The sequence below is a fragment of the Chanos chanos genome, chromosome 2 (assembly GCF_902362185.1).
Source record: "Chanos chanos chromosome 2, fChaCha1.1, whole genome shotgun sequence".
Classification (NCBI taxonomy): domain Eukaryota; kingdom Metazoa; phylum Chordata; class Actinopteri; order Gonorynchiformes; family Chanidae; genus Chanos; species Chanos chanos.
Genome location: NC_044496.1, coordinates 39,044,303 through 39,067,627, shown reverse-complemented (window position 1 = coordinate 39,067,627; position 23,325 = coordinate 39,044,303). Strand labels below are relative to the sequence as shown.

General features: G+C 39.7%; 2 protein-coding genes across 3 annotated transcripts; both read right to left on the bottom strand.

Annotated features, from left to right (window-relative positions):
- Nucleotides 1-496: 496 nt before the first annotated feature.
- On the bottom strand, nucleotides 497-8,325 carry pskh1 (protein serine kinase H1). 2 transcript variants are annotated; one of them, XM_030764825.1, is made up of 3 exons: nucleotides 8,032-8,325; nucleotides 6,013-7,159; nucleotides 497-951 (listed from the first exon to the last, which is right to left on the bottom strand). In XM_030764825.1, the coding sequence occupies exons 2-3, from the start codon at nucleotides 6,961-6,963 to the stop codon at nucleotides 634-636; spliced, it is 1,269 nt and encodes a 422-aa protein (XP_030620685.1). In that variant the 5' UTR covers nucleotides 6,964-7,159; nucleotides 8,032-8,325; the 3' UTR covers nucleotides 497-633. The 2 variants fall into 2 exon arrangements, with proteins under 2 accessions (XP_030620685.1, XP_030620684.1); XM_030764824.1 differs by lacking the exon at nucleotides 8,032-8,325 and having other exon boundaries at nucleotides 6,013-7,230.
- Nucleotides 8,326-18,650: 10,325 nt separating this feature from the next.
- nrn1la (neuritin 1-like a) lies at nucleotides 18,651-23,200 on the bottom strand. The gene is made up of 3 exons (XM_030765326.1): nucleotides 23,197-23,200; nucleotides 22,810-22,960; nucleotides 18,651-18,945 (listed from the first exon to the last, which is right to left on the bottom strand). Exons 1-3 carry the CDS (start codon nucleotides 23,198-23,200, stop codon nucleotides 18,651-18,653), a joined length of 450 nt encoding a protein of 149 aa, XP_030621186.1.
- Nucleotides 23,201-23,325: the final 125 nt, after the last annotated feature.

Sequence of the window (23,325 nt, the reverse complement as noted above, 5' to 3'; positions counted from 1 at the left end):
TAATTTCATCCGAGTGGTTTCCTTCAAAGCTTAGAGATAAAGCCTGGCAAAGCCTAACGTCTCACTTGGCAATTGTACAAAAAAATAATATATATATATATTTGGCAAAATGTACTGGAATTACACAATATATGTAGTTGCCAAAACACAATTAAAAGTCCCTTTCCCACCCACTGTACTGGTATCACAATAGCTAATTCACAGCAAATAACAAGAAGGAGCACAGAACAGCCTACACATATTTAGTAGTCCTTCCAGTAACTTCATTACCAAAATTCTGTTCAACAGATACAATCAGATTAAAGGTTTAATGAGAATTCATAAATTCAGAAACAAAATAATAATGACAAAAAACAACAATAAATAAATAAGGAAAAACAAAAACACATACACGAGAGAGAGAGGGAGAGAGAGAGAGAGAGAAGAAGTAGAGAAGGAGTGAAAAGATCTGAATGAGATTTTTTCTTTTCTTTTTTTTTTTTTGTTGTTGGCTCTGTAGTGCTGGGGTAGAGTGTTTGTGTGTGTTGTTAATCACTCTTTCTCCTGTTCCAGGTGAATCCATTTCCTCTCTGCCAGGTAAGCCACACAGTGTCTCTGTGAGTCTGGTCTGCGTCTGCGGCCTGCCACGCCCACTCAGCCGTTATACTGCTGCTGGTAGCGACGGTTTAGCTCTCTCAGTTCTTTCTCGCGGGCGCGGCGTGCCTTGCTGGACTTGGTGGAGCGGCTGGACCGGGTAGACTGGGCAGACTTTGTGCTGTGGCAGCGCGATGACGCCCTCTTCAGGAGGTTCTGAGAAATGGAACGCTGTAGGTTCTTCATGGAGGAAGAGGCAGCCATGCTAACGATCCAAGGGTGTTTCAGCGCCTGACCAGCTGTCAGGCGCTCGCTTGGGTCCACAGTGAGGATGCGGTCGATGAAGTCCTTCGCCAGGTTGGACACACTAGGCCAGGGCTGGAACAAAGAACAAGGAGACAAAGGATTTAAACTCAACTCTAAACATATGACAATTTTCATATTTCTGCACTTTTACCAAATGAGGATGGATGAAGGAAAATAAACTACATAAGAGAAATTCATGATTGCACAGTAAGATGCCAAAAGTGGTCAACATTTCTTTAAACTCCTGAATATGCTGGGCTTAAATCCAGGACTAAAGTTCACTTATTGTTTGGGGAGGAGATTTTATCAAATCCTGTGTGTACAGTTTGTTTACACTAGAGGGCAGTAGAGGAGAATGTAACAAAGTGAAAGTGTGCCTTTTCATTGTCTTGCTCTGAACTAATAAAACAGAGCCAAATACACAGGTTCACTTATATTTAAGCTTTTTTTGTTTGGTTTGATTATCTTTGTTATTTCTGTGGCTGATGCCTTTGCTGCAGGCCAAAGGGAGAGCTGGCAAGGTGGTTAATTTTTACCCAGTTGGTCATATGTCAGAACTGGCTCTAGTACCACACTTAAGTGAAACACCAAGCTTCAGATTTATCAGATCTCAGTCTTATGCAAGTTGTTTTGTGTTTGTTTGTTTGTTTCTCATTTTGTTTTTTATAAGTAGATACCATTATGTTTTTCAGATCCACCCTTTCATCAAAATGCCTCAGTCATCTCATCAAGGACTAGAGGATTTCTTGACAAGACTGTGCAACCAAATGGATATAATGTTGCTATGGTTCCGATACAGTTGATTCAACAAAAGCTATCAAGACTGTTCTCTGTTTAGGTAATGCTGTGTAACTAAACTGTGATTCCGAGTAGAAATATTGCCCTGACTCACACACTCTCTGCCAGGAACCCTTCAGTCTTACATCACACACTCACGCAGGGGGTCAGTGTGGGATAAAAAGTGACGACAGGAGAGCGTTGGTCACAGTCCAGTCAAAACACACATAACCACACACACACACACACACACACACACACACACGCACACACACACACACACACACACACACACGCTTTTCATTATGAACACTAAAGACAACCAAAGAGAACAAAACAGCTTGATATGAATTGATGTGAAACGTTCTGTAATAAGAAACCATGAGAGACTGAAACAGTCTACAGCCAAGAGAGAAGGCAGCCAGTGAGACAGACAGTCAATGAAGCCAGCTTATCACGAGCTGTTGTGTTCAGGTTTCACTGATGGCTACTTTACGGGAGGATTTCAGTGGAGGAATGCAGTTTTGAACAGACTGGATGCATGCCCAACATCCCACATGTTGTTCTGCTACAGTATAAATCCTTTACGTCAGAGACTCCTCAAACCCTCTGCCTTCAGAGCAGACAGACAGGGGTCTCAGCAAACTACAATGGCCTTACAGTAAGAGAATCCATTGTCCAATTATTAGGAAAGTATAAAAGCAAATCAAATGACATATAAGTAAAGCGTAAATTACAGCTAATGAGCTAAGCTCTTAATAAAGTTAACACAAATACACATTTGCAAGCTGCTGCTACTTTAAATTACAAGTCTCTCTCCGTGGAGCATTTGAAGGATCCACAAGGACCGCAGTTGGGCAATGTTAGGAAATTCAGCCATAAATCTTTCCCTAATATACAGTGCAAGAAATTCAGAAATACATTCTAGGGAATAGTGTTTAGTTAAAACAATAATCAAAATAATTATATGAAAAAAAAATATAATTGACTTGTATCATCACCTCGCAGCCACAGACCCAAATTCAGCAAGAGTGAGTCACACAAATGAAGCCACAAAATTGCATGCAAAATGCACTAGAGCTTGACAACAATGACTTCAGTGAGGCAGATATGCGACACTGCAAAACCCCCTGCAAAGGCTTCAGATATTTCAACATTAGCAAGTGAAATGATTTCTGTGCTTTACTCTAAACAGCTCTGTTTCCATGTTTATCTCAGCCTTTGCCTAGCACAGCTATGATATGTGTGAACTATAAAAATGAACGTCCTATCAGCTTAACATACATGAGACATATATAACCCAAGCTGCTATACATCTCCACACACTCAGGAAAGGGAAAGGTGATTACTTTTTAGGATGGGACAGTAAATCTGCGGAGGCATATTATAAATACATATAGCCAGCGCCTAAAGCACAAATCTAGCGGGGAGTTTGTGTATATAAGTTCAACGTCAAGTATTGTCCCCAGGTAAGTCCAGTAAACAACAAAAAAAAAAAGTATTAACTGCAACACTGAGATAAGCCAGTGTGTCGTTATGGGAGGCTGTACAATGTACAGAAAGGGCTGACATGTTAAACTGTGATCTTTTCTGAGCTTAGGTTAAAAATGGGGTTCTTTTCATTAAGACATCTCAGAGTGGACATACTTAAACCAACTCAAAGTGGGATTTCATCCATAACAAGACACATACAGTTGGGAGAGTGTGAGCTACAGGGGCCTGAGGACATGGGGCTATTCCATCAGAAACATTTTTCTCTGCTTTGGTCTCACAAAGTCTTCATAATATTTTCTTATCGTCCTCACCTCTTCTTGAGAACAAAGCCGCAATTTGCTCAGGATTTCTGTATCTTTTTTTTTTTTTCTTTTATCAAAGAGGAAAAGCACCCGAAAAATCCATTATGGGGGCCACGTTTGCAGGCAATATAGGCCTACTAATGAAAAGGCCAGTGTCTCAGTTACTATAACATAAAAGCATAAGAGGAATGATAGATATCTTGCAAAACTACCACACAGAGAGAAAAAGGTCAAGATACCAAAAACGTAACTGTTCGTGGACTAAGGCCAACCAAAAAATGATTTGTGATGAATTCTCAGTGAGGGGAAAACACGTCCTTGCTCAGAAGATAACAGTTTATTATGGCTGATAGAATGTAGTTAGTGTGTAAGTACAAAAAACAGTCATTGTAAGATCCCTCTGAAATTATTTCTATAATCCATGTTTTTAAGAATATCTAATGCAATAAAAACTTGGGATAATATTGTGGACACGCCCCTTTCAACGTTTATATTATATTATCTTCAAACAAGGTAACTTAGTTAATCATGAAACAGTTACTAGGCAACTGAAACAGTCCCTGTGTGAACTTTCCATTAAAAATATTTTATTTGATCTCCATTGGCTTTCCTTTAACCAGTTACATTCAGTTCCCATTACATACTACCCAGTCTCTATTATTATATTCCCAAAGCTTTACGCTTCGTTTGATTTTATGGCTTTTTATTCAGTCTGATGGTCTCTGGATTTCACTGTTGCTCATGTTATCACACTTTCCTTTAGCTACTATATACATTTATGACCGCTGTTTTTTAATTTGTTTTATGTTATTGTTCCACGTGTGAAGCACTTTGAGTTGTGTAATACTCATGAAAATATGCTATACAAATCATAATTTTTATTATTCTACGTCTTGATGACTGTTTACATTGTTATATAGACTGAAATATATCAAATAGCCCGATAATATGAGTACATACAGCTCTAAAAGTTAAGTGTTGCCATTAAAGTCTCAAACGTGGCTATATTTCCTATCACAAAAAGACCAACATCAATTCATGGTAATTACCTCCTGAAAAACCTATAACATTGTAACAAGTTCATTCATGACATACTTACTGAATGCGACATGAAAAACTCGATTCTGAGACACAGCGCAGCAAGCACTGTATGATTTAGAGTAGAACACCCAACCGAGCTGATTCACACATGTAAACACACTGACCAATCCAGCAACATGACATTAGGAACTTGTGCATAAAAAAAAAGAAAGAAAAAAAAAAGAAACCTAAAATCAAGACGTAATCATTATTATACTGTGATCACAACTGGGTTTCACATCCTACTTTTAATTTACAATATGTTATTGTTGAGTGACAGGGCACGCAATCCCCTAGAGCAAAATTCCTCAAATCCAGCCCTGGAGGTCCTGCTGGTTTTCACATCAACTAGACTCTGCGGTCTCTGATTGGCCAAAGAGTTACACACCTGTTTCTAGGGTAAAAATCATTTAGAAAAAAAAAAGTCATTTTTAATATGATATGATGACATAAACCAGTAGGGCTCTTTACCTCATGGAGTGGATCTGAGGAACCCTTTCTAAGAGAAACACAATTTTAACAATAATAACGACAAGCTCAAGACACCTGAGAAAATACCCATATTTCTTAACCAGTCTCCAAAAGCAAAAGCAAAAAAAACAACAACAAAAAAAAACTGAACACAAAACCATAAAAAAATTGTGCAGTGACATAAATGCCACTCAAGATTTTAAACTGGAGAGCAAAACAATCCAAGTGGTGTATTATGCAGGCAGGCAACAAGAGATGCAAGTTTACATCATTCCAAAAAAGACAACTGCCTTATACCCAGACACACACACACACACACACCCCCACCGTGAAAGAAACGATACATTTTGCTGTGGTGCGATACAGTCCTTTTCATACAGTGCACTGCTGGTTTACAAGAGGACAACACTCCCCATAGAGTACAAATGTTTAGCGCTATCCAGGTCACTCCATCGATCACAAAAACATTCCCGTCAAAACACTCAAAAAAAAAAATCTTCCAGGCATAATTTCTCAACTTCCAGGAATTAACTTCTCAAACACGCAACTCTGTAGCCAGGCTGATTAGACCAAACCATGCAGACAACAGAGTCCTAATAGATGACACATTTCAACATACTCTTTTTCAATGATCTGGACATGTGGATATGAATGAATAAGCACAGTGTCTTGTTATCTCTGTGGAGATCAGACATAACATCACTGATTTATAAATTACGAGAAAAATGGAATACAATAAATCAAAATACAACTCCAGTCCTCAAGGGCCACAATGTTTGCAGGTATTTGTTCAAACAACAGACCACATCACTTCATCTACTCGTGACTTAACTTCCAGAACTAAGGAGGATAACCAATTAGTTGTTATTAACTGATGCAGGGTATATTTTAACGAAGTACCAACAGACAACTTGTCTATCAAGGACCGGAGTTTGACACCTGTGTCCACACATATGAGACAGAAGTTTTTAAAAGTTAAAAACAGGGCCAGTGTATGCAAGGGCCTTACCTCCCCTGAGAAGCTGTACTTTCCCTTGAGGATCTGGCGATAGAGGCGCATGCGGTTGTCGTCTTCGAAAGGCATGGTGCCACTGAGAAGGATGTACGATATCACCCCCAAGGCCCACATGTCCACAGCATTTGTATAGGGTTTCCGCACCAGGATCTCAGGGGCAATGTACTCTGGCGTCCCACACGTAGTCTTCATGAGGCACTCATCGCCCTTTTTCCGGGTGCTGGCCAGACCAAAGTCTGTGATCATGATCTTGGAGTCGGCGCCAGGGTGGTAGTAGAGCAGGTTCTCGGGTTTGAGGTCTCTGTGCGTGATGCCCAGTGTATGGAGGTACTTCACCCCTTCCAGAACCATCTGCAGGACGCGCGTGGCATCCCGTTCTGTGAAGGAGCCGCGAGCTATGATGCGGTCAAACAGCTCCCCACCCGTGGCCAACTCCATCACCATGTACACCCGCTCTGCAGTCTCAAACACCTCCATCAGTTGGATGATGTTGGTGTGACGCACACGGCGCAAAACGCACAGCTCCGACTCACACACCTCACGACCTTCCTTGTAACGCGTCTCGATCATCTTAATGGCGTAGGGCTGTCGCGTGCTCTTGTGTTCCACCCTCACCACCCGGCTGAAGCTGCCACGCCCGATGAGGGCCTTTATATCGTATTTGGCAGTCACCCGCGGGTCAAACTTGGCTCGGTACTTGGCCACTTTGTTTCGGCGTGGGTCAACAGGGTTCGATTGGCTGTTTGTGGGTGGGGGGGATTGGGCAACCAGGGGACTGGCTTGCGCCTGCCCTTGCAGTGAGGGCGAACCCGTTTTCTCCACGCCGCTCTCGCTCCTGATGAAGTTTTTATAGACATCGGTCTGGTGAGGCTCCACTTTTTTGACTAAATCGAGTTGGACATCTGCGGGTGGCTCTGGGAGGACCTTGCTTGTCCTGCACCCCATTACGTCACAATCCTTCCCCCCTGGAGCCAACGGCTCATCCTCATCGCCCAGCAAACATCTAATCACTTCATGGCACTGAGCCGCATCAGCCAATGCCTCAAACAAAACCGTCTGAATATTCCACAGCTGAACAACTGTCAGACACTTTACCAAATAACAATAGTGTCCTTTTTGCCTGTGCAGCACAACTGTGTGTCTGAAAAAAATGAAATTGATCATTAAGTTAATTGAATATGGTAAAGATAATGTCTTGTCTACTGACAGATGTAAGCCAACAGTTTCACCAAAGAGCCTTAAGTAAGTGTTGGAAATGAAGGTGTATCTACGACGTCATCTTCAGCAGCTGCTCAATAAAGTACTGATATTAGATAAAACGGTTATAACTGGAACACTTTAACACAAATAAAATAGGTCATATGTAGTGTGGAGCAAACAAAAAAGCATATGATAACATAAAAGTACACCAATTACACGGCACATTAACAAATGAATGCTCAATTAGCAATTATATCAAGTAATTAATTATGCATTAATGTTTAATTAATTACTGGTAAATCATCGGGGGAGGAGTCTACACAAAACAGTGAGCGTAACAACTAGATAAAAAAGTTTGTGTTTCTGTGTTGTACAAGTAAATGCCAACAGAATACTCGTGCTTACTGTCGACCATAAGCCTGAGAAAACCTATTTTTCCGTGAACTGGAACCTAAATCCCAAATTTTACTCATTTTATGTTAGTAAATCTACAACACCATTACATCGAAGCTTAGCGCATGAAGGTGGCAACAAGAGTAGTCAAACAGGATAAATCGATCTTAGCGACATTAATATAATATTATCTTTGCTGCCATAATGCATTTGATTATAAACTTAAGACTAACTTCACAACTTTCAGCGAACATTAACGGGTGCCGAACATCACAATTGTTTTCATGAGGCCTTACCAGAAAAAAACAAGTAAGAAAATCTTGATTAATTATAGCACTTTGAATATCACTTATTTTAGCATAAACATAATCTCCAGTAAAGCACTTCAAAGAGGGGTTTTAAAATAAATTCAAACATTACCTTATAACGGATTTAGTTACACACAATAAGGGAGTAATAAGGCAAGATTCCACAACTTGCCAGCGCCAACCTCCTCACCCCACTCTCAGCTGTTCTCTCCATTTTTTTTCTTTCTTTTTTCAGATTTCTCCAAGTTAAATCCAGTAAGACAGTTCGTCTCCGCGTGTGGTATCTGATGATACTGACATCATGAATAAAAGTGCTGTCTGTACACTTTTTACCTGAAGAAATACCTTAAAACCATGAGTTTTTTCAACCTCAACTTCGAAACGGTGTTTTCGGAGTGGGACCACCTTTTTTCCTGTATAGTTTTTCTTTTTTCTCCTTGGTAAAGGAAGACCTCGGCTTGTTTCGACCCCAGAAACAAATAGGAGTGCAAAAAGTGAAGTCAGACACGGCAAAGAATTATCCCAAAATGGCCGCCTTGGAATTTTTTTTTTTTTTTGATACATTCCAACAACACGCTCAACTACTCATTATTGCCGATTTAATTATGAAGAACTCATCGACCATGAAAAAACCAGTATCCTAATAAAGAATACACCAATGCAATGAGCTAATCTATTTTACTGAAATATTTTTTTACTGCCTTTAAAATGGAATGCAATGACTGATGCTCAGCTCTGTTCAGTTGGTCTAAATTAAACGGACAATTACTAATATAAATACAAAAGAAAGAGAAAAATCGCAGAGTTTGTAACAAATCCGACCATCTACAGTTCTTCGAGACATTCTGTGTTTCTTGCAGTATTATAACAGACTTGCTTGCATTTCATGAGCGCAAAACAGCGTAACTGGAAAACATGTTTGTAACTCTTCGTTGTTGAGATTCAGATTTAGCCTGCCCCTTATAACACCAGTTATCTGCCCCTCTGGTGCTGATAACTGGTGTTATACACTAATAACGTTTAAAATAGAAATACTCAGCAAGTATTCGTTTCTTTTTTTAATGAGCGGCAAATTATTTAGACTAATGAGGATAGATAGTTGTAATCGAAATGCCTTTAGTTATAAAGACTTTTATTTTGCATCACATCTGGAGTCGAGAAACTTTTGGCGCTTTTGATGCTTATTGTTTCTGGTTTCTAAAAGCTTATACAGATCTGAATTATCTGTGAGCTCACATCCTGGATACGAAAGAAGGGAGTTTCGCGAACTTAAATTCATTTGTCGTTGCAGTTTAGCCCGTGCTTCGACGTAGTGTGACCTTAAAAAATTATCTATTTCAAGCGGTTTTTTCCTCTTGTAACAGGATGGAAACTTCGTCTTTACATGGATAGTTTCGATCAGAAGTTTCATTAAAGGATGCATGCTCTGAGTAAAAGTCTGCGCATCACTAAAGTGCCACGAAAATTTCATGAATTTTCAGCCTAAGAGTTCATATGGCCACTCCGTCTGGAATAGCCGTAGGCATAACCTAAAATGACCCTAAATGTTCTGGCAGAAAAGTTCTTAAATAGGCTTCGCGGATTAAAATTAGCCACACTCATAGTGAATTTAGATATGTAATTGATGTGATACCATAACAAAAGCGAATGATTTAAAAAAAAAAGCTTAAATAATAAGAGTCTTTTAGATGCATGTCAGATACCTTCACTGATTATGATGGTCAGTGTGGAATAGCAAATTTGATTAATGCTTTGGTATGATGGATTTGATCGATGATATTTTGATATTTTAATTTTATTTTTAATTATGAAGATCTTGTCAAGCAGATAACTCTTGAAGGTGCTGGGCCAAGTTGCAGCATCTTTATTAAGGCTTAAAAAAAAATCTAAATCAGTCCATTCTCTCAGTAAGAAAGAGACAGAGAGAAAGAGAGACTGAGGAAGAGATAATAAGAGAGAGATGAGTGAAGGCCGTGAGGCACAGAAAAAACAAAATTGGTTCACTGATTATAAATTACAGCCTGCAGGTGGCAGTAGTGTTCAGTAGGCTGCAGGTTCAAATACACGATGGCTCACCCGCCTCTCTTCTTTCACAGTGACAATTTGCCATTTCATCACTTCAAAAGAAAATTGACATGGTTACTCTGTGATCTATGTCAGAGCTCTCTCATAACAATCTACAAATTAAATAAACAATATCGCCATGATGGATTAGATGGCCTTCAAACTGTCTTTCCGTCTGTCTACTTTTTTTTCTCCCCCACACGCATTTTTTCATATCTCTCTCATTTCACGTCTGCCCCACCCCCCTCTGCACAAAAAGGTCAATACCATCTGTTAAATCCAAATATGCCCACTGCTGTGCATTATTTATCAGTGTGAAGATAGAAATGGCCCTATTAAAAGCAGATCTGACTCTTCCTTGCTCTCAATTATTCTCACTGCAATCATTCTTCCTCTGCCAGTCTGTCTGTGCTGCTGGACCAGACTGAGGATTGGGGGTCATCTGGAGATCTACAGCCACCGCTCAAATTTGATTGTCTGTCTTTCTAATTGTGTTATGGATAAACTAAGTTTGGATTTGGCTGGAGTTGTCTGGGACATCTCTCTGCCTGCGCTCTAAGCTTTTACTTTTTTTTTTCTTGTTCGTGTCGTTGTTTTTCAATGAGAAATAGCCTTTACCCTCTATGATTGCTTAATTATGCGCTATCTTTACCAGCCAGCATATGAAGTTGGGGACAATGCTACATATAAAATTTTAATGATATCAGACTTGCTCCTAGGATCATGCCCTGTCATTGTTATTGTTTTTTCAGTTTGAGAAGAGGGATCGAAAGGTCTAAGGACAGAGCTGCTCAAATTTCTCTTATGTCCTCATTTGACCTTTTCATCCAAATATGGTCAGTGCGGTAAGTTATTACACAGTCAGTACAGTGTGTTTGGTACATCCTATCCTTTCGGATAGTCTTAGATTCTGGAAACTCGTTGCACTGTTTCTATTTCAACTGTTCTGCAACATTCCCTGGCTTCTCGGGTGGCCCTTGTGGCTTTTCTGAGGTAGACAAACAAAGAACTGTGGACTGGGTCTGAACAAGGGCACTTTCTTTTTCAACCCAAGGAGATATTTCTCTGTCAGACTTTTGACTACAAAACAGAATTTGAAAGAATCATGATAGTTTTTCCTAGTAGAGTCAGAGTGATTTTACTCCCATAACCACCTAATGCTGCTGTGGAAGCCAGCCGGGACAGAGTGACTGCTCTGTAAATGGAACACACTGTACAGTTTAAGGTTACAGGGAGAGTTATGTAATAACAGGCCGAGTAGGGACTGAATTAGTGCCGTTCTGTTAAAAAAAAAAAAAAAAAGGGAATGGAGTGATGTATTGTTTTCATGGAGTGCTCTGTCAAAGAATCAGCAAAAACATCAAAATGCACACAGGCATAAAAACTCAAAGAGCAACATAAAATGTAAGAGGAAAGATGTATGTGAATGATTTTAGGTATTTTCTTTACTTCATCTTTTTTTTTCATCTTCATGTTTTGTACTCTCTCCAGCACTTAATTTGGTTTAACACTCAATTCATACATAGACAAGAATTACTTAACAAATACAGAGTAATATACTGCAAGCATTATTTTGGGGCTGGTCACATTCTCACTGGTTTTTCAGTGTATTAAAGGTAAATGGATGTCTCTACGAAAGGCAGGTTATTACACATGAAGAATCTGTCAGCCATATATGGCCAAATACATCCATTCAAAGACCCAACGTCTGACGTTTTCGGGTTATTTTTAGACTCAGAGTTAGTTTCATCTGAGACTCCTGTCTCTGCAGATTAATATATATGTGCCCGAATCAAAGATTAATGTTAGAGCATACCGGAATCTCTCCCGCCGTCATTTAGTCTCATACTGTGCAATTATGAATGGAGATATCACATTAGGTCCCATATCAGAAAGATCCGAGTTCTGGATACTACATTCTCTCGTCATGCAGTACAGCCTAGTAATTTGAGGGTTTTCTTTCAACAATGAACTATGAAGATAAGGCACACTGGAGGAAAGTGGGATGTATCTCCTAATGACTTTGAAATGTAACTCATCAAACTATGAAGTAAATCTGTGTTAAGTGACAGCAGCACTGTTTAACATTATAAATACATTAGATTGTGCCATAACTCAATAGACAAAACCCAGAAACTGAGCAGAAAGAGAAGTAAAACGCTGAAATGAGATAATCATAACATATTTTCAGAAGATATTTAAATGTCTAGATCATCGGCATCTATTACCCCCCAGTGCTGTACCCCCCATCCCTCCACATAATGGTTTATTCATCACTGTTTCTCTGAATGTGGAGCCATAGCTAGCTCACTCCTGCACTCTTGCCTCCTTTGATTTCCACAGGGACTCTTTGAGAGACCATTCCCATCTCAACAGGGAATTAGAATATGGTGGCAGAGAAAAATTAATCAAGGCTTTCTACATGTAGTGTCACTCGTGTGCTTGCACGCACACACACTTACACAAACCCATACACACACAGCACAGAGAGACAGAGAGAAAGTGAAACACAGTCAGTGACATGAATACTGTAAAGTGTACGATAACCCCTGGTGAGTTCCAGATGATTGCTGTTTTATGGGATCCATTAAAGTACAATACTATAAACTTCTTACTCAAGTGAGCTACAGATTAGAATTTGGCACATATATAGATCTGCAAGCATTCTACTATCAAATATCGCAGAAAACTACCAGAAGAAAACTATCACTAAATGGCTGTCAGATATTGAATAATCCACTCACGTTTTTCCTTAGAGGCAGACTGCCCTGCTAAGTCTGTCAGTCATTTCCATCATTTAATCGCTTTTTGGGTTCTAAACCAAATCACACAGAACAATTAAAGTCTAAACTGCTCATCTCCGTATACAAACAATGCAGTCACTTTCAACAGACAAAATCAAGCAGTCAATTATAATTGTATGGAGATAATTAGAGAAGAACAAAGATGGTAATGAAGGTAAGAAAAAATACAAATTGGACATTCACCACAGCCAAGGAAAACCAAAATCAAGGCGAAAAAACGTTTCTGTGACTATAAATAGACTCAATACCATTATACAGGCACATGTATCTCTTCAGTATGATCCTTTGCTGTGTAATCTATAAAATAATCTCATTAATGATCTCACCAGTGTACAGGTTTGAAACAAATGATCTCTATTCAGAACAATTGGAAAAAAGACCTCCCAGCTGAAGGGTTTCGAAATAACTGATATGTGTCGAATACTGCACGTCCATCATTACAAGTTGAAAAAAAATGTAGTTTCCTGCATTGCTTCTGTATACTTACACAAACATCATAATGATGAGAGGAAATGTAAGAGTAGGGGGGAGGCTTGGGGGGAGGGCGCACTCCATCTTATAGAGTGACTCCAGCTGAGAGAGCACCCCCCCCCCTCCCCCAGGAGGGGCAAGCAGGGCTGTAGGGCAGGGGAGTATTGATCTGGTATGGAGTGGCCCCCTGCAAGTCAACCGGAGGTGGGGGAATGTCACTAGCTGAACTCTGTTTCTCTGATCGAAACCCAAAGCTAAGGGATGTCAATGCTAGGACGCAGTATAGGTCAGGACGTGACACATACAGCGGGATAGTCAGATACTCCATATTGACCACGCTGATGGAGTAAGTAAAGAGTTGGAATGTTTTTAAAACATTTTTTTTTCTTGTTTGTCTGTTTTTCATCTACATTTGATTCAGAAATGGTGTCAAAGAAATGATGAACGTTTTAGTCATGACTCAGGTCAGAGAGTGAGTAAGGTTAAAGTGTGCAGCTTCTAAAATATAAATAGACAAGGATAGATTTCTCCATATTTTTTGGTTTTACTCTTCACTACCAACTCACACACACACACACACACACACACACACACACAAACATATACACACAGTTTGTTCACATTCTTTCATTTACTCAGCAGATCAATACACCCTCAAATGTACCCTTACCCAAGTGACAATTCCTTTCCTATTCACCAGCCCTATGTGAAGAGGAGAGGAGAGGAGAGGAGAGGAGAGGAGAGGAGAGGAGAGGAGAGGAGAGGAGAGGAGAGGAGAGGAGAGGAGAGGCAGAGGCATATTCAGTATCAGTGTCTATTGTCTAGTGGCTAGCTGTGGATGAATAACACTCTTACAACAGTATGGAACAAAACAATCATGCTACCTGAGGGCCATTATTGCCCCCAATCCAACTCTCTGGCTATGATGACATATGTGTATGGAGTGTTTTTGTGTTTCTACATCCCAGTCTTTCATCATTTTCCCTACCATGGTCACTCCTGTGCTAATATAAGCCTGTGCCACTTTTCTATTACCAAGATCCATCTTGTGTGTTTCTGTGGTCCCATGGTCCCTCTTGCCATCTAAATTCCCTCTCCATATTCCACATTTCAGGTCCTCTCTCTCTATCATATTTTTCATCTTTCTTTCCTCCTCCTGTTCTCATCCTGTCTTTCTCCGCACACCAGCTTGGACCCGCAGCCCATTTCTGATGAGAAGAGGACTGACAAAGGGAAAAAAAGAAGAAGAGGAAGAAAAAAAGCTAATCTACATTTCCTCTGTAGCATGCAGCTTTATAGGTCTCTGAAACGAGAGGGATATACAGAGAGTAAACTAGATTCAGCCCCTTGGGCTGAGTTTTAATAAGCGAATGTGAGCTCGTTTTGTAAGGAGCTAGTAAGGCCAATATCAGGGTTTCCTGTATGATAAATCACCTTTTGTCTTCCTGAATTTAATGAGTGAAAACGGAGGGGGGGGGGGGGGGGGGGGGGGGGGGGGGGGGGGTAGGGCCAGTATCCAAAATGACGCATTTGTTTCACAGGAAGCTCACCGCTAAATAACAAGGCCAGTTCCACATGAAGCTGGAAAGACTCAAATGGGCAGAAACCTATACCAAATTGCAGGTAAACAACTAAGGAGAAACAGATAAATTGTGCGGTTTAGATTTCACTTCTGTGAAAGTGTACCAAAGCACATACATACACACACACATATACACACACGCACATACATTTATGAAGCAAAAGAGTGTTGTTGTCTGGGTGAATCTCAACAACAGGCACACAATATGTTGAATAAATGTGTAAAAAGAGATTGATTACAACACTTTTTTATTTAGCTTTAAAAAATCTGTATAAAGTACTGCAATCCAAGAAACTGCTATTTTTGCATTTTTTCTATTGTTTGTGACTTCAAAATAAAGTACTTTTAATAGAATTTGGAATGTTTCAGTTCCCAGGCACTCAACCATAACTTGAATGACATGGAATTCATTAGATTTAATTGAAAATAACACACACCCCCCAAGTTCACTCGTTTTAATATATTAAAAACCTTCCCCGCTTCCGCAAACTATTTGTACTCGTTTACACTCATAAAATAATCCGGACTGTATTATTCGGACACTTTTTGCAGTTTCATAAAACATAAGCACGTTGAAATCGTTTTCTCATGAGTGAGATAATCTCGTGAGCGCGAGATGGTGCCAAGAGCCAACAGCGGGGGAGGACTGATCTAACACTCCTGGCTTTCTTGATCAATCAGAGCGTGTTACGGCGGTCTCATGCAGTGTTTAGGTTTTGGATATGAGAAGACACGCCTGGCAGAGAAACCAAGCATCTGCAGGAGACCCCAGCTCTGGAGACCCCACGGGAGACCCCACGGGACCGAGCTCTGTTAAACCGTTATAAAACAGCTGGACTGACAACTCAGGACTCAACACAGGCTACAGTGTCACAAAAATGTTTATCAAAGTGCCTAGTTTAACTCCTCACCTAACCCTTTTCTTAGTGATAATATGCTTCTGTAACGGTAAATCTAATCGTATAAAAAGTTGTTCGAAACAGGGCTTTATTCATAATTTGATTCTGGAAGCAAAATGTAGCCTAAACTAAATCGTTGATCCTTTTTCGGTAAATCTGTAACGGTACATTAATTGAGTAGACTATGACAACCGTTTCTATGTTGACCAAGGATTTAGGCTACAACATTTAAATTACGTTGCTGCAGGTAATTATCTTTCAACCGTGTGTTCAAAATCGTACGCTGTTGGGATGCTACACGAGGGTTTAACAACTCAATACTGAGTGCGTGTCTGCAATAAATAGAAAGGTGTGAGGGGGAAAAAACATTCGTTTCAGTATGGTAATAATTGTTCTTTTCAAAAAAAGAAGAAGAAGAAGAAGAAGAAAAAAACACGTATTTTGTGTTCAAGTGTTTATTTGTGTGTGTTTGGTCGAAATGAGGTGCACTGGGACGTAATCTCCATTCTGCTAACTCTGTATTTACAGAGGCAGCTGGGACACATGAAATATTAATAACTAAGAAAATATGTCGGTAGAGGAATAAAAAAATGCTATCTGAAGAAGGGGGGAAAGAGTCATGCAATCTGTCACTGCATTAACACCTAGCGCAGGCTCAAGTCCCGCAATAGGAGTGTTTTCCTTCATCCAGAAGATTTCTCTCATACAGATGAAATTTAAGTGGAACCTGGAGCGGAGCATTAAAACTCCGCGGCTAGCATCCGCATCAAAACCCGGGGAGATACTTTTGGCAAAGTTGTAAATTCTCCAGTATAGTAATGTTCAGAGAGTTCCTCAGTTGGATCAGCCCCGTTTTATTTGTTTTCTTTAAATGTGGCATATATGTCCTCGTATACACAAAGACACATAATAAAGAAAAAGCAATTAAACTGTTCGCTTGACCTTATTGGGCAACTCTTCATCCTCATTTTTTTCTTTTTTTTTTTTGGTTTGCTGATGCTGTTATAAACTTCCAGCAACATGACAGCAGAGTCCAGAGATATGAAGATGATATCCAATGGAGATTATGAGTGAAGGCAGGACAATAAACAGCAGCGTCTAATCTCATCTCTGGGGTGTATCTTTGCGGCCATTCAACTGACTGTCCCGTTCGGAAATCCCCGGACAGACCATCAGAAAGCCGCCTTTATCCAGGGACTCCCAAAAATAGATGTTTCCAGGGGGAGAAAGACCCAGAATTGTGGTAAATTCTATCCATTTTAATCACTTCAAGAAAACTTGATTTTTTGCATGCGGGGAGTATAGGCCTATTTTACAAGTGTAAAGCAATTGGAAATTATTCTTCGATTAGATGACACGCATTCGGACCAGAGAGACTTTGGTCCTTGTCTCAAGACAGTTATGAAACATTTTTGATCACATACTAGTTAGCCCTTTGTGTAATGTAATAACTAGTATCTACCCCCATTAACAGGTACATAAATTAAAATATGCAAACTCAGATTAAGAAATAAACACCTAATTAAAAGAGAATGGCATTAAATGAAAGAATGGAGTGGAATTATGGCTTACTCCTTCAACTGTGTCAGAGAACTTTTTATAAATTCATTTTGATCTAAATATTCTGATAATATACAATCCAACAGGGTGAAAATGGTGAATTAGTCTATAAGCAGACTTTGAGACACAAGTGGAAGTATTTCCTCCTAGTTGCAGACACAATTTGAATGTTCTTAACAATCTTATGACATTAATGAACATGATTAATTGCCAGCTGAAAATTAAGTGTAAACAAAATTGACTGAAAATGTTACTGAGGGTAGCAGTGCCAGGGAAATATATAAACTGAAACAAGAGGCAAAGCAGACTTGGCCACAAGCCTGCTTCAAACTTAAAATCTGCATGTTAACAGAAATGCATTATTTATTATACTGAACAGAATTACTACTGTATATATTTGCGTAAAACAATACAAAGCCCCAGCCCAAAAACAACTATTTTGCCTGACAAACAATTTGTGATAGTGATATGAAATAATTCTCTTATTTACAGTATGCAGGTCATGTACAGCATCATCAAATGGTTAAGATCATTACATTATTTGGCTGTCATTCTGTATGTTTACATATATGTATATCTGAACAAAAGGAAAAGGTACTTTTTCCATACAGTGTTCATGAAACAATAATCAAACACCTGCTGCTCCATACTGACATAAACTACTGTCGTATTGTGATGTAAGAAAATGTTCATGTATTTAGTCGAGTGCCACAATAACATGGGTGAATTGCCTGTCCATATCTGTGAGAGAGCGCTGTTGCTGTGTGTTAGTTTTATTTTGAATGACCTCTCTTCTTCATCTTCTCCATTAAAAATGAAATAAAGCAAGAAGAGGGAGAAAGACACATCTGCACCAGAGTCTTTTGTGCTCTTCAGCAATCTAGGGTCCATACTGAGCGGTTGCTGTTTAATTTCATCTTCAGAGGGTTTTAACTTTTCTCACAGATCTGCCAAAATTGTTTTGCATTTTAAATGGACCTGATCAGTTTTCTAGCTTTGAAACAGGTGAAACTGTGACTCCACTGCCAGTGCTCATCTGTAAGGTTTCCGATGTTCTCTGTTGTGTTTTTACATATCAGGAATGACCTTTGAGAAACTTGAATGAAATATACCATGAGTGTGTGTGTGTGTGTGTGTGTGTGTGTGTGTGTGTGTATGTGTAAGCATGCATGCTCACATAACAAAAAATTTGAGCTGAACTTGGCATAGGGGTAACAATCTCATCACACCAACAATGCAGTCGTAACAGAAACGTTTTGCGGAAATGAACACATCAGTCTATTTTCTCTGTCCCTTTCACATATTGCGCTCCTTTGTTTGCCAGTCTGAATGCATATATGATGGTGCATCATTAGATCCTCAGTATCAACAGCAGCACTAACAAACAAGAGAGAAGTGTGAAACAGCCAAGATGAATGTGATCGGCGTGTCCTTTCAATGACTCCTGATTGGACCGGTCTGAATTGGGCGGGCTCTGGGTGTCAGTGGTGGCTGCTTGTTGGGCACGGTTGGAGCACATCTCATACAGGTTCCCAGAAAACTGCATTTTTTTGGACTCTTGTCTCAGAGACTCCCACACAGCAGCAGCCTCGTCGGGACAGCCTGCCATGGCCACATTCGCACAGTCATGAAAATCATCCCATGATCTGCAACAGCAGGTGGAACAGATAGAGACTCAGCTTTAAAACACGGAGCAATAAATTATAGACCTAAAAGTCTGGTTAGTATGTAATATTTCTGCGTAATGTAATGTGTGAATGTATAATGGAAAGACTCAGATCTGCGGAAGATATTGAACGTGATGGGTGGTAGTGATGGTATTATCATTTTCATTGAGTGTGACAAACTGAGAACATTCCCGTAGTCTGTGCCCCAGCTCTGTTTCTAGAGATTCACCTCACAGCCTGTTTTCATTATTATTCAAGGGTTTGGTGATTAATGGATAAGTTCAACCAGGTGTGTTGATGCTGTTCAGCTTGAAGAAACACACCTGATCATGTTGCTCTCCACAGTTATACTAAAGTATTTATATGAGAAAACACTATCCCAGTAATTTAAAGGAACTTTGTAAATAGGATTAATAGGACAAATAGCTGTGCTGATTAAGAATCTGTAAGATATTCATGTAATGTTTGGTACAGATTTAATGCATTCAGTCTTCTTAGAAATGTAGCACTTTAAGTAGAGCACAACATGAAGGAGTCATTTAAGTATTAGAACTCAGTCATTAAAAGTCCATGTTATTTGACTTGAGTCTGTAGGAAACACTGCTTTGAATTTTGAATTTTGAACAGGGTGGAATTTAGAATGTGGTTAAAGTTGTGTAGACAAAATATCTGTGGAAACTGGTCTGAGTGTCAGGCCTAAACAATATAATATCATTGTCAAGAATAAAAATATGAATCATGCTAATGATTCAAAAATGTAATACAGTGGTATTGAATGGAAGCCTATTTTAGCCCTTTAATTTAGCACAAAAGAGTAGCACAGAATACAAGATAATGTAGAGACCTGATTAACATACACTCATGGAGCCTTTAAGAGCATTTGGTAAAATTCTATAAAGAAAATGGTAATTAAAAAAAAATGAAAAAACAGCAATCTGTAACAGTAAATAAACAATTATTATGCTGATCCGCTTCTTGAAAAAGCTTCTTAAATGGCATATTTGAATGAGAAGTTGTAGGTCAAGACTGCCTTTATTCATTAGCATACACAGGTCACTGCAGACATGGGCAATCCATCATCTTTTAACAATAGAGCTCACATTATTTTCATTCTATGCTTCATTCTTTCTCCTTTAGTCCCCTTAGAATGCTGACAAAGAGGCAGCCTTGGCCTACATGGAAATCTGAGACTATTTACTCCAGAGGGAGACTGGTTATCTTTTCCAGAATTTTCCCTGAAAGGTCTACTATCCAAAGTTCTGTAGAGTAACAAGACCACACTGACTCTATGCAGGGGTGGACAGTAACGAAGTGCATTTCCTTGAGTACTGTACCTAAGTACATTTTTTCGAGTATCTGTACTTGAGTGTTATTTTTCTGGAAACTTATGACTAACTCTACTACATTTGAAAGACAAATATTGTACTTTTCACTCCACTACATTTCTATGAAGGTTCTCGTTACTCAGTACTTTGAAGCATAGCTTTGAAGTCAGCGGATGAATTTTCTTTTCTAAAATGCAATAGGCCATATTGTGTTCGTCACAGGAGAAAAAACAATCACAGTTAACTACTCCAGTGCTGTCAGTGAAGGGCGTGCTTAATTTTTTTAACAATTGAACTTGGCGGTTTTACTGATGGATGCTTTTATGGCAGATAAAGATGATAGAGATAAAAGGTTCCTCATCAGAGCACACACGGCCATACCTTAAGTCCATGTTTGAGATTTTTGAAATCAACTGGTTTTGAAGCTAACTGCTAACTGTGTTCACCTTTTTTCGTGGGTGGCTTTGATGTAGTGCTCACCACTCACCTACAATCATATTCGCCGCAGTAGATATGACTTGCGACTGGAAAATCGTGATTAATATGTTTGTGAATGCGTAACGAATCTGGTGACAGAGGCAGACCACTGCTACTGTTAACACGCCGTGTGAACAGGTACGGAAACCAGTTGGCTTGGAAACCATTTGGGACATAACACCGGGTCCTGTGTGAATCCACTGCTGACGCATGCTAATAGTTGGCCAGCAAGATGCCGAGTCAACATTACTGACAAAAGTCCTTTCAGAAATATATGTTTTAATCTTGTCAGATAAACACAGTACTATTAGTAAGGTCACGCGAAGGCAGTGGATTCACGTGGTTCCCGATCCCAATAAGACAAGGGGTGGGGAGGCGGGAATCAAGCGGTGATGAGGGTCATCCAGCTGTTTTACATTTCAGGCAGTGCTATGTAGTAGAAGTAAAATTAACCTAGCCTACAACATTATGTCGTGTTTATCCTTTTAAAACCAGTCCGAGTTAATCTAGGGCCTGTTTAACTGAAGGTATACACTGGCTTTTATAGAGGAAACATTCGATTCAATTGTTTTTTATAGGCTTTGTAGCATATTCCACAAGCTTTTTATTCTACAAGTTCTACAAGCAAGTCAGTGCATTCAGTAGGTTGTCTCAGAGTCATTAGGCTCTGTAAATGCATTGTGGCAACAATACAACAATGTGTTGACATTAAAAAGAAAATGTACTTTTGAATACCTAAGTATTTTTAAAAGCAAGTACTCCAGCACTTGGACTCAAGTAAAAATTTAAGTGAACAACTTTGACTTGTATTGGAGTAATATTTGACCAGGAGTATCTATATTTTGACTCAAGTAATGACGTTGTGAAATTTTCCTCCTCTGACTGTATGGAAGTCTGTGTGTTTGTGTGTGTGTGTGTGTGTGTGTGTGTGTGTGTGTGTGTGTGTGTGTGTGTGAGTGTGAGAGAGAGAGAGAGAGAGAGAGAGAGCATGAGTGTGTGTGTAATGTGCTAGTGTGTCTGTGCGTAATGTGTGTGTGTGTTTGTATTTCACTGTAAGCTCAGAGGCAGGATTAACACCATAATTGGGACCTCTAGGAATAACACTGAGGTAACTATATAAATGGAAATGCTGCTGTGTCCCCATAGGTTCCCTGTGTGCTCACTGAACACAGGCTCTCTTAATGCAGCAGTCAGGAGAGCTTTTCACTCAATCAGTAGCCCAATGCTGTTGCATGGAACACTTTACAGGTTAAAGCTCTGTGCATGACAGACATGCATTTGAACAATGCTATACAATGCCATACAGACATGCAATGAATACTTAACCAACTCAAGCAGATAAGGATATGACAAAAAATGATGGATTACAGTTGCATGATAGTGAGAGAGGGAGAGAGCAAGAACGGGTGACAGTTAGGGAGAAAGAGACAGACAGACAGACAGACAGACAGAAAGACTCTTAATCTTTAATTGTACAATGTACCTAGGTACATGAGAAGGGCTGTTTGGATGTTGTGGATTACAAAGAAATGCATAGAAAGGGAGTAGTAAAGGAGAGAGAGAGAGAGAGATTCTAATAGATATAGTGAGAAGCAAAGGCATGAATGAGAGATATGTCAGATCAGTGAATGGTGATTTATCCTAGATGAACGTGTTGATGACAACAGCATCAGTTATATTTTCTTTCTGAGAGGGGAGCTACTGTGTGCTTCTGCGCATGTATGTGTGTGTGTGTGTATGTGCGCATGCATGCATGCACTTAAGTATATGTTCACATGGCATGAGGTATTGATCTCTTTGCTGCCTCCCTGTGTCTGAACTGTCCCACAGTGTGTGTGTGTGTGTGTTTGTGTGTTTAATTACATAGTGACACATATGTGAGAGGGGAGCTACTGTGCAGTTCTGCCTATGTGTGTGTGTGCGTGTGTGCGTGTGTGCACTTAAGTATATGTTCACATGGCATGAGATATTGATCTCTTTGCTGCCTCCCTGTGTCTGAATTGTCCCACAGTGTGTGTATGTGTGGGTGTGTCGTGCTAACCTGCAGATAGAGTCAATCTCCTGGTTGTCCTCATCTTTCTGTGTGCTAACAGACAGGCTGTCTCCAAGGGCCATTAGGCACTGGGCAAAGCCCTTATAGATGGAACCACACCTCCATGTGGCAGCTGCCGAACTGGAACTGGAGCACAGCACTACAAACACACATACAGACAGATATCAGCCAAAGATATTTTACTTGTTGTTCACACTGCCTTGTGATTGGAATGCTCAGGGAGAAAAACAAAGGCAGAGTCAATGTGAAACAGCATTACAAAAACTGGACCTGTGTGAGGTACAACTGGCATCTGTGTAAATCCAGTAGTTTTAATAAGTTTAGTCAAGCTCTTGAGCAACATGAAGGTTATTGTACAGCACCCCGTTCCTCTACCCATAATACAAAAAACTTGGTTTGAGAAAAATACACTCTCACACACACACACACACACACACACACAAATAGTAGTGTGTACCCACTATGTTCATGGACAGGAGCTTCTTTCTAACTTGTACTTATTCT

Bases quoted from the DNA above. Each gene is read 5' to 3' on its own strand.
- pskh1 (XM_030764824.1), bottom strand. From the start codon at position 7,182: ATGATCAATTTCATTTTTTTCAGACACACAGTTGTGCTGCACAGGCAA. The intron at 952-6,012 runs GTAAGGCCCTTG...TCTTTGTTCCAG, and splicing joins AGTACAGCTTCTCAGGGGAG to CCCTGGCCTAGTGTGTCCAA.
- nrn1la (XM_030765326.1), bottom strand. The intron at 18,946-22,809 runs GTTAGCACGACA...CTGCTGTTGCAG, and splicing joins GAGATTGACTCTATCTGCAG to ATCATGGGATGATTTTCATG.